Source organism: Scyliorhinus torazame, chromosome 9 (assembly GCF_047496885.1).
Source record: "Scyliorhinus torazame isolate Kashiwa2021f chromosome 9, sScyTor2.1, whole genome shotgun sequence".
Lineage (NCBI taxonomy): Eukaryota > Metazoa > Chordata > Chondrichthyes > Carcharhiniformes > Scyliorhinidae > Scyliorhinus > Scyliorhinus torazame.
The window spans coordinates 233,738,726-233,754,615 of record NC_092715.1 but is presented as its reverse complement, the minus strand read 5'-3'; the positions used below and the strand labels follow the sequence as shown (position 1 = coordinate 233,754,615).

The following is a 15,890-nucleotide window of genomic DNA, read 5'->3' as shown; positions in this document are numbered from 1 at the left end:
CCTTCCCAGTGCTTTTCTTCAACCACCAACACTGTGACTTTACATGGTCTAGTTTATTACAGTGAAAACATCTGAAACTTTTCATTTCTTTTCCACCCTCCTGGATTTCCTTTTTAATCTGAGGTACACTCTCTTTATTGTCTCCCATCAGATCACCTTTACCACTTGAGTATTTCTCATGTCCCCAGTTTCTATCCCTCACCGGCTGAAATTGATGTCGGAAACCAATCTTTGATTTATGAACTAATTCAAAATCATCTGCCATTTCCGCTGCTAATCTCGCAGTTTTAACCCTCTGTTCTTCCACATGAGTTCTGACTACATCAGGAATTGAATTTTTAAACTCCTCCAAAAGTATAATTTCTCTTGAGAGCTTCATACGTTTGGTCTATTTTCAAAGCCCTTATCCACCTATCAAAATTACTCTGTTTGAGCCTTTCAATCTCCATGTATGTTTGACCAAATTCTTTCCTTAAATTTCTAAACCTTTGTCTGTAAGCTTCAGGCACTAGCTCATATGCACTTAAGATGGATTTCTTCACCTCCTCATACGTTCCAGATACCTCCTCCGGTTTTGATGCAAACACTTCACTAGCTCTACCTACCAGCTTTGTTTGAATCAGTAACACCCACATGTCCTGCGGCCATTTAATTTGTTTAGCTACCTTCTCAAATGAAATGAAAAAGGCTTCCACTTCCTTCTCGTCAAACCTTGGCAATGCTTGGACATATTTAAATAGATTCCCACCAAGCCTTCGACGCTCTTTCTCACTATCCTCGTCACTATCGTCCAACTGTACGTTTCCCTTTACAATTTTACGTGATTGTCATATTTCATGGCCATTTTCTGAAGTTCAAACTCCCTCTCTTTATCTTTTTGTTCTGCTGGGGCTGTTCTTCTTTTCTCCTTTCTTCTCTCTCCTTTTCTTTTTCCTCTCTCTCTCTTTCTCTTTTTTTTCCCTCTCTCTCTCTTTTTTCTCTCTCTCTCTCTCGTATTCCAGCCGCTTTAATTCTTTCTGATGTTCCATTTGTTTAATTTGCAACTGAATTTTTGCCATTTCCAATGAGTCAAACTCTATCTCAGGCAACTTTAAATGCTTAACCACCGCCATAATTACCTCATCTTTTCACATTTTATCAGATAAGGTTTAACTGCAATGTTTTTGCCAAATCTAACAGTCTGTGTTTTGTTTCTGCCCGTAAAGTACTAGGTGTGACATTCTCCACCCCCAAAAACTTCTGAGCCTCTGAAAGAGCCATTGTTCACAACACTCTCCCCACTTAAACTAAAATACCACACCGGAAAAGCAACAATCCTTCACTGTCTTTAAGTTCACAAAAGCTAATCCAATAGTTAGACTTTTATCCCCATCGAGCCCCCAATTGTTATGGGCGAGGCTTTTCAGAACCCCAAAATGTATCATCATGGAGTTCAACCAACCTCTCCCTTTAATGGATATGTTGCTTTTCCGAGCACACGGCTTTTTTCCTAGGTGTGGGATTACAATTATGGACACGTGGGTTTTTAAACACAAAACACTGTTTATTCCATGAACTCAACTTAACATCTTAAATAAACATTGGATCTCTTAACACCCCTTACTTCAAAGATAACTCAGAAAATATTGCAACAATAAATAATTCCTTAAAATGTTCCTTCAAACTTCCAAGAGACTTAACACCTTTAAACAGTATCACATCAGGTTAAAGGATATATATATATTTTCTGTAGAATGGCAGAGACTGTCCCAAACTGGCTTTCTACTTTTAAACTGCTCTCAGCAAAACCAAACTGCAAAACTTGCAGCTCTCTGGAAACACACAAACACTGCTTTTAAACTGAAACTAAAAACCTGCAAAATGGATGACCTGAGCTGAGCTCCACCCACTCTATGACATCACTGTTTTCTTAAAGGTACATTGCTTAAACATCCAGTTCTTAAAGGCACTCTCGCATGACAGAAGATTAAAATCACCCATGATCACCGATATTCCCTTATTACATGCATCTCTGATTTCTTGTTTAAAGCCATTCGCAACCTCACCACTGCACTTTGGGGGTCTATATATGACACCCACTAATGCTTTTTGTCCCTTGGTATTTCTCAACTCTACCCCTACAGATGCCACATTTTCAGAGCTAATATCCTTTCGCACTACTGTGTTAATTTCCTCTTTAACCAGCAGTGCCACGCCACCACCTTTTCTTTTTTGCCTGTCCTTCCTAAATACTGAAAACCCTGAGACATTCAGTTCCCATCCCTGTTCACCCTGCAGCCATGTCTCCGTAATCCCAATTATATCATCCCCATTTATATCTATCTGCACGATTAGTTCATCCACTTTATTGCAAATGCTCCGTGCATTAAGGCACAGAGCCTTGAAGTTTGTCTTTTTCACAAAGTTTGTCTTGCTCCCAATATATTTCTCTGTTGCCCGTTTGAATTTTGCCCTTGGTTTCTTCACCTATCACTTTTCTACCTTTTGCTTTGTCCTTGCTCCCTCTTTCTCTGACTCCTTGCATTGGTTCCCAGCCCCCTGGCATATTAGTTTAAACCCTTCCCAACCCAACCATTCTAGGACATCAGTTCCAGTCCTGCCCAGGTGTAACCCATCTGGTTTGTACAGGTCCCATCTCCCCCAGAACTGGACACAATGCCCCAGGAATTTAAAACCCACCCCTTGACACCATCTCTTCACCACGTATTCATCCTATATATCCTGTCATTTCTACTCTGACTAGCACATGGCACCGGTAGTAATCCTGAGATCACTACCTTCGAGGTACGATTTCGTAACTTCCTTCCTAGCTCCCTGTATTCTGCTGTTAGCACCTCATCCCTTTTTTTTAACCTTTGTCGTTTGTTCCGAAGTGTACCCCGACCACTGGCTGTTCACCCTCCCCCTCCAGAATGTCCTGTACCAGCTCCGAGACACCCTTGACCCAATCACCAGGGAGGCAACGTACCATCCTGGAGACTCATTTGTGGCCACAGAAACACCTGCCTGTTCCCTTACAATTGAATCCCCTATAACTATTGCACTGTCACACTTATTAACCCTCCCCTCTGCAGCAGAACCAACCATGATGCCACGAGTTTGACTGTTGCTGTTTTTCTCTGAGAGGCCATTCCCCTCAACAGTATCAAAAATGGTATATCTGTTCTGCAGAGGAATGGCCACAGGAGATTCCTACACTACCTGCCTCGCTCTCTTGCTCTGTCTGGTGGTGACCCATTCCCTTCCTGCCTGCGGAGTCTGAGTCTGCGGTGTGATCATCTCTCTATACGTGCTATCCACGATGCTCTCCGGCTGGCGAATGCTCCACAGTGTCTCCAGCCGCCGTTCCAGCTCTGAAACTCAAGCTTCCAGGAGTGTTAGATTAGGATAAATGGTCGGCACAACATCGTGGGCCGAAGGGCCTATACTGTGCTGTACTGTTCTATGTTCTAAACCTATGCTATGTTCTAAACCTATAAAATTCTAACAGCACTAGACAGGGTAGATGCAGGAAGCATGTTCCTCATGGTTGACGTGTCCAAAATCAGGGGTCATAGTCTAAGGATACGAGGTAAACCTTTTGGGACTGAGATGAGGAGAAATTTCTTCATCCAGAGTGATGAGCCTTTGGAATTTGCTACCATAGGAAGTAGTTGAGGCCAAAACATTGCACGTTTTCGCGTAGATATAGCTCTTGGGACAAAGGGAATCAAAGGATATGGGGGGAAAGGCAGGATTCGGCTATTGAGTTGGTTGATCAGGCATGATCATAATGAATGGCGGAGCAGACACAAAACGCCGAATGGCCTATTCCTGCTCCCATTTTCTATAGGTCACAAGAAATTGGAGCAGTTTACTGTGTAGTTGCACTGAAGAAATTAACAATATTGAAAGATGATAAGTCCCCAGGACCTGATATTATGCACTGGTGCATTGGTAATCATCTTCCAAAATTCTATAGATTCCAGAATAGTTCCTGAAAATTGGAAGGTAGCAAATATCACATTATTTAAGCAGGGAGGTAGACAGAAAACTACAGACCTGTTTGCCGTTCATCAGTAGTAGGGAAAATGCGGAAATGTATTATAAAAGATGTGATAAATAGATATTTGGACAATCATGATCTGTTTGAGCATAGTTAGCATGGATTTAGGAACGGGGAATTATGTTTGAGGAATTTATTGGGAGCTTTTTGAAGGTGCTACTGACAAAATTGATAAAGAAGAGTAGATGGACTTCAGAAGGCTTTTGATTTGAGCTCGCAATAGGTGGTTAATTATCAAAATAGAAGCACATGGATTAGGAGACAACATTCTGTCACAAATTGAGGATTGGCTAACAGGCAGAAAACAAAGCATCGAAATAAATGGGTCATTCCCATGTTGGCAGGCTGGCCAGTGGGGTACCACAAGGGTCAGTACTTGGGCCCCAGCTGTTCACAATATATATATATATATATATATATATATATAAATATGATTTGTACATGGGTACTAAATGTAATATTTCCACTTTCGTGGATAACGCAAACCTAAGCAGGAATGATGAATCGCGAGGAAAATGTAAAGTTGCTACAGGAAGATGTGAACAGATGGCAAGAACATGGCAGATGGAAAAATGTGAGCTAATCCATTTCGGTAGAAGGAACAGATGTGCAGAGTATTTCCAAAATGGTAAGAAATAAGAAAGTGTGGATATACAAAGGGACCGGTGTCCATAAGTCACTGCAAGCCAACATGTAGGTGCAGCAAGCTATTAGGAGTGCTAATAGAATACATAGAAAATAGAAGTAGGAGGCCATTCGGCCCTTGGAGCCTGCTCCGCCACTCATTATGATCCTAGATTCTGATCCTGCCTTCCCCTCATATCCCTTGATTCCTTTCACTCCCAAGAGCTAAATCTGACTCCTTCTTGAAATTACACAATATTTTGCCTGAACATAGAATCTATGTTGAAGTGTCCAATTATCCATGATCATATTAAATGGCAGAGCAGGCTTGATGTGCTGAATGGCCTATTCCTGTTCTTAAGACAGTGCTAGTAGGAGTGATGATCCTTTACATAATCCTTTACAGTCGAAATCTCATTCCACAGATGTCAGGTTACAGCCAATTTATTCGCTGCATACAATGAGCGCATTTCAGCATAAGGCGTGGCAGAAGAATAGCGGGAGACGGCAAAATCGAGGTTCGCGCTTACGAACCATTTTGTGATTCACCCGGCCCACTCCCAATGGAGTGTTCCAGATGTCGCCCCAAAATGGCGAGGCTATCATTAGCCCTAATTTGCATTCATTTCAATCTCATTAATGACACTGAAGCAGCGGCTTTCCGTGAATTAACAGACTCCCCAGCGGGATGTCACACGGGTGCCATTTCGTATTCCTTGAAGCTGACACAATGGCTACTCAGGGGAAGTGACGAGGTGAGTAGCCCTTTCCATTTTGCGGCTTGCAGCTCAAGGGCACCGGAGCAGCTGCCCCAGTGCTCAGGTGGGGGCGGAGGGGGAGGGGGGGGGGGACCGGGGGAGTTGTTCAAGGGGCTTGAGCATTCCAGGTCGGGGATCACTCCGGGGCCGGGGTAAGGAGGATATGTGTGAGGGGTTTCACGCCTGTGAGCCCTTCAAGCCATCTTTAAATATTGTGGACATCGATAACCGTGGGGCAGCACGGTAGCCTTGTGGATAGCACAATTGCTTCACAGCTCCAGGGTCCCAGGTTCGATTCCGGCTTGGGTCACTGTCTGTGCGGAGTCTGCACATCCTCCCCGTGTGTGCATGGGTTTCCTCCGGGTGCTCCGGTTTCCTCCCACAGTCCAAAGATGTGCAGGTTAGGTGGATTGGCCATGATAAATTGCCCTTAGTATCCAAAATTGCCCTTAGTGTTGGGTGGGGTTGCTGGGTTATGGGGATAGGGTGGCGGTGTTGACCTTGGGTAAGGTGCTCTTTCCAAGAGCCAGTGCAGACTCGATGGGCCGAATGGGCCTCCTTCTGCACTGTAAATTCTATGAAAATTCTATAACAGGGGCAAACACAGCTGCAGCCTGTCTGACCTATCAAATTCACCCAGGACAGAGCCCTGCTGCGACTTCTCTCCTGAAAGACAATTTCACCTCCTTTAACAGTGAGCAGCCTCTAGCTTGACAGCTGAAGGCTATTTCAAATGAGGGATTTGCCTTGTTCGCAGTTCAAACTCCTGAACTCCCAAGTGCCTCCTCGAAGGCACAGGTGCCATGTCTCAGAGGATGATTAGTGCACTGCATGTCAATCAACCTTTGATGCCGGAAGAGGGTGCCTGTACTCTCGGTGTGTCAGCACCATAGAGGCAGCTGCCAACAATCAAATACTAAAGAGCAGGGCTTCAATACTGAGATTCTTCTCGCGCCCAAAGAGTAAAGTGTCTGGATGAGCAGAGGACAGCCGAGCACAGGCTCCCTAATGTTCCCGGCAGAGGTCTGGAGTCTCGGGCCTCCTGGTGTGCAGAGCGAGTTAGCCTGCACAACTGGTTCGCTGGATGATACTCAGAGAAGACAGTCATGGTAAGGGTGGAGTCGGCTTGGGGAATTTTAGGCTCCCGGGGCAGAAGTCCTAACTGATTGTCGGTCTCTCTCCTCCAATTCCTTCCAGATAAAAGAATGTTTGCTGGTGTGGAACCCGCAGAGGCTGCACTCACTGTGCTAATGACAGCCAAGGCGAGCCGTCATATAGTGGAGGTGGCACTACATGTGATGTATTATTCCTTGTGTCTGAATAAAGCTCGTAGTCTTACAATTGAAGTAGATGCTTTATTGTGTGAGTTTGTTCTCTTTCCAGTGCTTATACTATATGTTACATCTGAGCTGTCTGTCTGTGTCCTGCTCACCATCTGTCGTTCCTGTGAAGAATGACCCTGGACTTCCTGTTTGTCTATTATATACATCTCTGGTGCTCCTTCTCGTGGTTACTTAGTTGGAGTGTATTTACATTAATCCCTTGTGTATATACAGTGATGCATATCACTACATCCCCCTTTTTTTAAACATATGTTCTGTACTTTATTAAAGAAAATTGTACTAAACAGTTGGATAAATGATGATTATGTACAAGTTGTGATGATATTGATGATTATACAAAGCCAATTAATATTCATGAATCCAAACTTTATTTAAAAAAATTATGAGTCCAACTTTATGAATTTATTCGTTTGAGGTTTTTTTCCTTCTACCGTTGCTGACGTGGTGATGTTGATATTGTAATTTATTTGTGAATGTCGTCAGTGTTCTTGTGTTTAAGTAACCAACAAGTCATCACGAGGTGTTCGAATGGTCGAACCACTTTTGTTGGCTGACCTGGACTTTTTTTGTGTGCTTGCGGTATTGATTCTGTATGTCATCCGTCTTGTCTGACCTGGACCTTTTCCTGTGCTTGCGGTATTGCTTCTGTATGGCACCTGCCTTGAAAACTTGTACAGGTCATTGTTTCATTGTTGTTGTTTTTGTTGTTTCTGTCTTTGTTGTTTTCATTGTTGTTGTATTTGTCGTGCTTGTTGTTTCTGTTTTTGTCTTTGTTATGCTTCTTGTTGTTGTTTTTGTTTTTTTTGTCGTTGTTCTTGTTGCGCTCAATGACTATTCCGTATTGATAATTTGAGTAATTCTCAAAGTTATTGGTATCAGTGTTCTTTGTGGTATCTGATGTTTCATTGAGCGTTTCTTCTTGAGGATTGTGAGAATGATCTGATGTTGCATTGATCTTGGTGACATCAGTCATTTGCGGTTGATGTGATTCCTCTTTGATTTCTTGGTGCTCGTCTTCTGGAGTAATTTCTGCTTGATTTGCTTCATCGTTGGTCTCTTGGTGCTCCTCTTTTGGAGTCAACGTCGTCATGATTTCAGTTTCTTGTGGGTTGTCAAGAGTGGATGAGGTTTTAATTGATGCGGACTCACTGGACTCGAGTAGTTTCACCTTGATTGTTGAGTGCTTCTGTACAGACGAGCTGCGATCTGTCAGTCTCGCTGTGATCTTGCACATCGTGTATGCTGACTGTGATCACTGTGTCATTATTCGTACAAACAGTGGTTGGACATGCATCGTCTTCTTGTTGTTCACGTGTGCTGGGTAGACTTGCAAAGTCCTTTTGATGTTCTCGTGAGCTTGGTAGACTTTCATAGTCTGCTTCTGGTTGCTCAGATAAGGTCGATAGACTATCATGGTCTTGTTCATGAATGGATTTCGCTATGGAATCTTTAGTTGCTTCCATTTTGGAGACTGTCAAAGAGCTCTCTGTGGAGGCTTGCGTCGCTCTCTCTGTGGGGTCTTTCATCGCTGTGTGAGGTCGTGCAGTGTTCTCTCTGTGGAGTCGTTATGGGCTCTCTCAACTGAGTCGGTCAGTACTCGCTGTGTGGCGTCGTTTTCTTCTTGGGTATTTGACAGGTTGCTGTCATCCAATGTATCGACGATCTGCTATTGCATCATGGTATTGGATTCATCTACCATGAGTAAAGTCGTGTTGAGCTTTTCAACCATGTCGCTGATGCTATGATTAGCCTATCCGAATAACTCAACCATGTCATAGTAGTATTTTTCGAGAAATAAAGCATCTTTTTTGTTTCGGATTTGTTATTGTGTTCTTCATCTTCAATGATCAAATCCTCTTCTTTGGTTTCGAATTTGTCATTGTGTTCTTCACTTTGGGTGGTACAAACTGCTTGTTCCAGGGGGCTGCAACCGTTATTTTGGTAGAGGTTCAGGCAATGTTGTGCATTTTGAGGTAACAAAATTGGGTTTTGCAGCTTTAAAAGTCTTTTGTGATTTTCAGGCATTTCTCCTTTAAGTGGGCGTGGTCCAAGTCTTCTGACATCATGATGCTCGTGACGTAAAGCGTAGGAATTGACTGCACATACTCTTCCCGTGTCTGCGTGGGTTTCCTCCCACAGTCTAAAGTTGTGCAGGCTAGGTGAATTGGCCATGCTAAATTGCCTTTAGTGTCCAAACAAAGGTTAGGTGCGGGTAGGGTGCTCATTCCAAGGGCAAGTGCAGACTCGATGGGCCGAATTGCCTCCTACTGCACTGTAAATTCTATGATTCTATCCCGCAGGCATTCGCCCACAGGTGCACCCGAGAGGTGACAGATGCTCTGCATACCTGGGCATCAGACTATGTCGCCTTCAACCTGGACCAGGCCCACTAAGATACCTGGGCAGCAGGATCTGCCCCCATATTGGGATGGCCCAGATCTAGGGGATGTTCGATGACATACACGTTGCCCAGCGAGCACCAGGGAGTACCCTATATTAACAGGAAGAAGTTCCACTCCCTGAATGTTCAGATTGTGTGCAACCACCAACTCTGAATCATGCATGTGTGTGTCCGTACAAATATGTGGCTACAAGAACAGGTCAGAGGTAGGAAATTCTGTGGTGAGTAACTTACCTTCCGATTCCACAAAACATTTCCACACTTACAAGGCACAGGTCAGCGTGTGGTGAACTTGCCTGGGTGCGGAGATGTTTACCAAAAAATACCAAATATTATTGGCAAAAAAGTGATGACCTATGAAAACAAATATTATTGGCAAAAAAGTGATGACCAATGAAAACAAAAGTAGAAATGTTCCTCTTCAGCTTGGACACAACAATCATCACCACAAAATAAACAAGATAGAAAAATTACACCAAACAGAACCATATTTGGTGAGGTTTTGTGAAAAGATTGGGAGAATGCAGGAAATAGGTTCAATATAGAAACGGGTCATAAAACTGTTACATTACCTAAATTTTTGTCTCCAACATAACCGGCAATCGTTATGCCTAGTCCATGAACATCCTTTGTAAGCTCCACATCGAATATTTCACCATCAACATCCTGAGAGCAAACTGGTTCAGGCTAATTAAAACAAAACATCTTAAGTAGAATATTTATGCTATATTCTCTAGTCCAACTAGTTTCACCTTTTCCAAATAAAATATAATTATGCTATAATTATGGAGACCAGATGAAAAATCCTGCAGGCACTAAAAATCTGATATTAAAATAAAAATTGCGAGAAATATTCAGCAGACCTAGTAGTGCCTGCGGAGACAGAAAAATAGTTCACCTTTCAGGTCACTGACCTTTCATGAGAACAAAATGAGCACTACTGAATGTTAGGTTTAAGAGTTCTAATGAAAGATCACCGACCTGAAATATGAACTCCATTACTCGGTCTATAGATACTGCACACCTGCTGAGTATTTCTCATAATTTCTACTTTTATTTAGATCAGAGTCAAGAAAAGTTGTCCTGTATATACTAATGTGGGACACAGTAAACCTCCCTCCTCCAAATTATTTTTTTGAAGTATAGCTACTTGCATTGGTTTTATTTATTTTCCTCTTCTCGGCTGCATATCATGTTTCTTTTGTCAGTCTCAATTTAGCTATTTGCCAGAATTTTATTTGCACCATGATCGGCAGCCGTGCCTTTTGTCTCAAAATTCTATCGTTCCTTCCCTAAATCTCTCTACCCCCCTCATTTCTCTCTTTCCTCCTCATTTAAGATGAAAGTTAAAACCAACCGCATTAGCCAACCTGATAGTCATCTGCTCTAATATCATCCTTTAATGGCTCAGTGCCAAATTCTGTTTGATAATACCCTTATGGAGCAACCTGGAATGTCTTGCATTAAAGGGGTGAGAGAATTACACGTTGTTATTGAATGCGATCAGAGTAACTGGTCGTCCTGTTTTTGCAGCAGGGAAACATCTGGTCTCCCTAACTGGACCACTTCCAATGGCAGGACTGAGACTAGGAACTCATCACAGTTGTCAAACATAGTAATTGTAGCACATTTTTAAATTAGCTTTCAACAATTCTCAGCAAAAAGTGTGGATAAAAGTCTTCAAATCATTTTCAAATTCTTGATAAGATGCTATGGAAAGGGTTCTAATAAAGTGACAAACATGTTCAGCAATTTCCACTGTAATTAGTTTACGCAAAGTGTACAATCTCGGGCCTTCAGCAATTAGAGTACATATACATCAATGTGTCCACAATAGATCAACTCCTATGGCTTTCAATCTTGCACAAAATGGATTATGTGCCAAAAATGATTTTGAACAAATGTACTCGAAGGAAAAAAAAAAAAATTGCTGGAAGCACAGCAGGTCTGGGAGCATCTGTGGAGAGAAAGACAAGAGTCAATGGCTCATGTCGGCGATCTTTCATTGGAATTGAGAGTGCTTAGAGATAGAATAGTTTTTAACAAAGCAGTGAAAAGTTGGAGGGGAGGAAAGATCAAACGGGAAGGTCTGTGATAGTGTGGAAGGCAGTAAAACATTACATACCTAAAGGGAAAAGCAGGCAAGGCAAATATACATGACAATAGGACAAGAAAAAAAAGTGTAAATCGGAATGCAGAATTGGCATCAACAACATCGTGCAAAGAACAAAAGAGCAGAGGTTATGGTCTGAAGTCAACATTAAGAGTCCAGAAGGCCTAATCAAAAGATAAGGTGCGGTTTGCCTTTGAATCTCAATGCAACCTCAAGGAACCCCCCACATTTCCCTACACTGTTTAAAATCTACTACACCTCTAAGCACTCCCAGTTCTGACAAAGGATAACCGACCCAAAACATTAACTCTTTCTCTCTGCATGGTTGTCGCCAGTCCTGTTGAGTACTTCCAGCATTTTGTGTTATTTTTTCAGATTGCCAACATTCATAGTACTTTTGTCGTGAGTTTAGGCAAATTTAAGTTAAACTTCTCTCAGATTTAGAGTCAATGCTTTCTATTGTGATTGAAAGCTTGTTGGGTAAAATGTATAGTGCCCCCAGAAGGCCATTAACTAGAAAATATTTTTCTCATTCTTTGTTCTGAAGAAAACCAGATACTGTACTTGCCTCTTCAGCCACAGGAGGTACTGACGGTAAAGCAGGAAGTCCTTGAGGGGCAGCAGGCAGGGAGTCTTCAACGGCTCCTCTAGCAATCACCAATTTGACTCTATTCCCACACTGCCTCAGCACCTGAGCCACTTGCTCACTACCCATTCCATGCAGGTCTGTGTCACTTATCTTTAGAATATGGTCACCACTTTGAAGTCGTCCTTCCTTTAATCATAAATGGAGAATAATATTATGTGTGATGCAGACTCTCCCAAACAATCCATTAAAAGCTTTGTTCTTTTCCAGCTTGTTCAGGATGTATCTTTAGCGATCTTTAATGTTTGTTTCTCTACATTGATATTGGTGATGTAAATATACTAAAAGCCACATAAACACCTTGAAATGGGTGCCTTCTGGAAGGATTCAAGGAACAGAGAAACACTTCATATGGGTTTACTGTAATCAAAATGAAAGGCAAAAGCAATAATTCTATGATCAACTATGATCTGAAACCAGGAGGCATTCAAACAGCTGAATTAGTAACTGCAAGCCGAGGGCAAATGTTAGCTGAAAAATCTTGCTAAGAAATAAGAATATGAAAATTCATGAATATGAAAGCCAGATAACTCTGGGAGACAGGAGAAAAGGGCACATTGAATAGGGCAGATGGTCACTAAACATGAGAAGAAATGACAATAAAGGCAGACACAAAAAAAACGCACTAAAACTGAAAAATACATCAGGAGAAATTTACTATGTCAATAATCGTGTTCCGCATGACATGTACCAGCCTTGAAGACACATGTAAACAAGGTCCTCTCTGCTAACAGCTTAAACTTTCATACTGGAGGGGGCGGGGCACGGTTAGCTGAGTTGACTAGAAGACTAGCGCGTGGATCGGATTAACACCAAAAACAGAGAATTCGATCCACATTCACATTGAGGTAGACTCGGAACCTGACCCTTCGCCCTATCCATAATAAAAAAAACATGGCACTTGCCATGGTTCAGTGAATAAGTGCTAAGGACCTGCCTTTGGGCAGAGTACAAGGAGAAGAAATTTGGCAGTAACAGAACTAAAGTATGAAATAATTTTTGTGAATGTTAACATTTTAGATATATACCGTAATAACGAATACACGGTATAGCTGACAACCTGCAGCAATTTTTAAATATGCTTCACAAAAGGAATATGCATCCTAGATTTGTAGCAGACACTATGCTGTGCATGACATTGCCCCTGTTCTATTTATTAAATATAAACTTTTTGCAAAATTGATAGAGGTATTCAGTCAGCAATAATCTGGAAAAAGAGGTTCTAAGTAGCTCTAGTCACAAACTCCTATCAAGAGGATCACCATTGTAATCATTGGCTGCAAGAGCATCAAGTGAGAGAGTTAATAAAGCTGAAGTAGTAATATTAGATTCACATGTCATTCAATTGAGTATTTTTCTCGCACTCAGATTTACCTGGAAGGCAGTGCTTAAAGGTAGCTCCTTGAGGCCACATTTTAATATTTGTTTTTGTCTCAAGAAAGAACAGATTGCTTTCACAGGCAGAGTCCTAAAACAGTCAGCAACTTATAGTGTCCTCCGCCCAGAATTATCCAAAAGGAAAATTTGAGGAAACACCATGGAACAATTCACAATGCGCAGATCAGAAAAGCCAGTGGTGAAAGAGAGACAAGAACAGAAGTAGGCCATTCAGCCCCCGTCAATCCTGCTCCACCATTCTATTGAAATAAAGCGGAGTAGTCCTCCATGGGAAAATTGGACTAAGATTTAAGAGGCTACAGTATGTTCAGGGGCTTGAAAAGAAAAGCAGGCTGGAAATGGAGTGGTATTTTGATGAATCTGCAGCTCTAGAATCATAGAATTCCTACAGAGCAGGAGGACATTCAGCCCATCGAGTTACACTGACCAAGGTTTTGCAAGGGCAGCTATCTCAAAGATGGGTTTTTGACGAGGGGTTTGATGATGGCAGATTTGAAAGGGCGTACCCGTGGATAGGAAATTAACAATGTCAGTTAACATGGGCGGAAACTGTAATTTACTGGAAAGAGGGCTTAAAGAGCAAAAGGTGGGTCTCATAGACAAGATGAGCTCACAGAGGGTATGAGAATCATAGAATCATAGAAGTTTACAGCATGGAAACAGGCCCTTCGGCCCAACCAGTCTATGCCGCCCAGCTTTTACCATTAAGCTAGTCCCAGTTGCCCGCACTTGGCCCATAACCCTCTATACCCATCTTACCCATGTAACTGTCTAAATGTTTTTTAAAAGACACAATTGTACCCGCCTCTACTACTACCTCTGGCAGCCCATTCCAGACACTCACTACCCTCTGAGTGAAGAAATTGCCCCTCTGGGCCCTTCTGAATCTCTCCCCTCTCACCTTAAACCTATGCCCTCTAGTTTTAGACTCCCCTACCTTTGGGAAAAGATGTTGACTATCTACCTTATCTATGCCCCTCATTATTTTATAGACCTCTATAAGATCACCCCTAAGCCTCCTACGCTCCAGGGAAAAAAGTCCCAGTCTATCCAGCCTCTCCTTATAACTCAAACCATCAAGTCCCGGTAACATCCTAGTAAATCTTTTCTGCACTCTTTCCAGTTTAATAATATCCTTTCTATAATAGGGTGACCAGAACTGCACACAGTATTCCAAGTGTGGCCGTACCAATGTCTTGTACAACTTCAACAAGACGTCCCAACTCCTGTATTCAATGTTCTGACCAATGAAACCAAGCATGCCGAATGCCTTCTTCACCACCCTGTCCACCTGCGACTCCACCTTCAAGGAGCTATAAACCTGTACTCCTAGATCTCTTTGTTCTATAACTCTCCCCAACGCCATACCATTAACTGAGTAGGTCCTGCCCTCATCTACCTTCTTGGTCACCCCCTCAAAAAACTCAATCAAATTTGTGAGACATGATTTTCCACGCACAAAGCCATGCTGAAGATTTAAAAGAGAATTTATGTAACGATCAGTGTTCAAGACTAAGGTGGAGAGGAAATTTGGAGGTGGCATGGTTTGGTGGGCAAGAGGTAACAATGGGCTGAACACGTAGTCTCAATTATAGTGACCAAAAAAAATCTATGACCTCCTCGCATTTGTTTTTGGTGGTTAGAAAAAAAGATTTAAGGAGATGGCTGGTAATGGAAAAAATATGGGGGTATTTTTCATTCCAGGATGATCCAGGAATAATGAGCAGTTTGGGCAGAGAGCAGAGCCTAATAGCGCTTCCTGAGGTCCAGCCAGATATGGTGATGTATGGTTTAACTAGTTGTATGCCATAAATGTTCAAATTTGCATCCCTCTGATCTAAGGGAATGGAGATGAAGGCAAAGAGGAACAATGAGGATCGGATAGAAGAAGGACTTTACTGGAGATAAGGGCATCAAAAGTGCAGGCGATAGAGTGACTGAGTGGTAGCCACAGAAGTCTAAAGTGTCATTTGTAAATAATTTGGGGAAGAGTTTTTTTTTTAAACAAACAGATACAGATGAGGGCTGAATGGCAAATGCGAGTCATGAGGGATAAAATAACTTATTAGAGATGTCTGCTATTGAGATGGTGAGAGGTCACACGAGCTGGTACGATTGAAGGTGCAAGTATAAATATGGGTGGGAGAATTTATGTAGACAGAGAGGTTAAGGGAGGATAGACAGGCAGAGAACTCAAAGGAAAAAGGGCAAAGTGAGTAAAGGGTGGAGAGAAAAAAGGATGAGAAGATACTGAGTACCAAGAATGTAAAGCAGTAAGGTTATCTTTATGGAAAACCTGCTGTGGAGCTTTGGGGATCAGTGGCAGTAGAAAACAAGGATTCTGAAGGAAGGCTGAGACAACCAGGTAAAGTGCTTAAAGGAGAAAACATATTGTGGCAGTAGGGAGGACGTAGATAGGCCCAGCTTGCTGCTCATAAGAAAGCAACAACTGCTTCAATGGTCCCTTGGAGAATGTTGAAAGAGGCAATGAAAGACACTGTAAGATTATCCAAGAGAGAGTAAAGATTGGAATGTCAGCAGGGGAATAGAAAGGAGAGCAAT

General features: G+C 42.3%; 1 protein-coding gene across 18 annotated transcripts in view; it reads right to left on the bottom strand.

Annotated features, from left to right (window-relative positions):
• Positions 1–15,890, bottom strand: part of LOC140429761 (multiple PDZ domain protein) — a 488,055-nt gene that overhangs the window by 327,479 nt on the left and 144,686 nt on the right. For all 18 annotated transcript variants that reach the window (XM_072517160.1, XM_072517164.1, XM_072517169.1 and 15 more), the window contains 2 exons: positions 11,853–12,059; positions 9,744–9,858 (listed from right to left, as the gene is read on the bottom strand). In XM_072517160.1, coding sequence (XP_072373261.1) covers positions 9,744–9,858; positions 11,853–12,059 — 322 coding nt within the window. The remainder of the gene's footprint in view (positions 1–9,743; positions 9,859–11,852; positions 12,060–15,890) is intronic.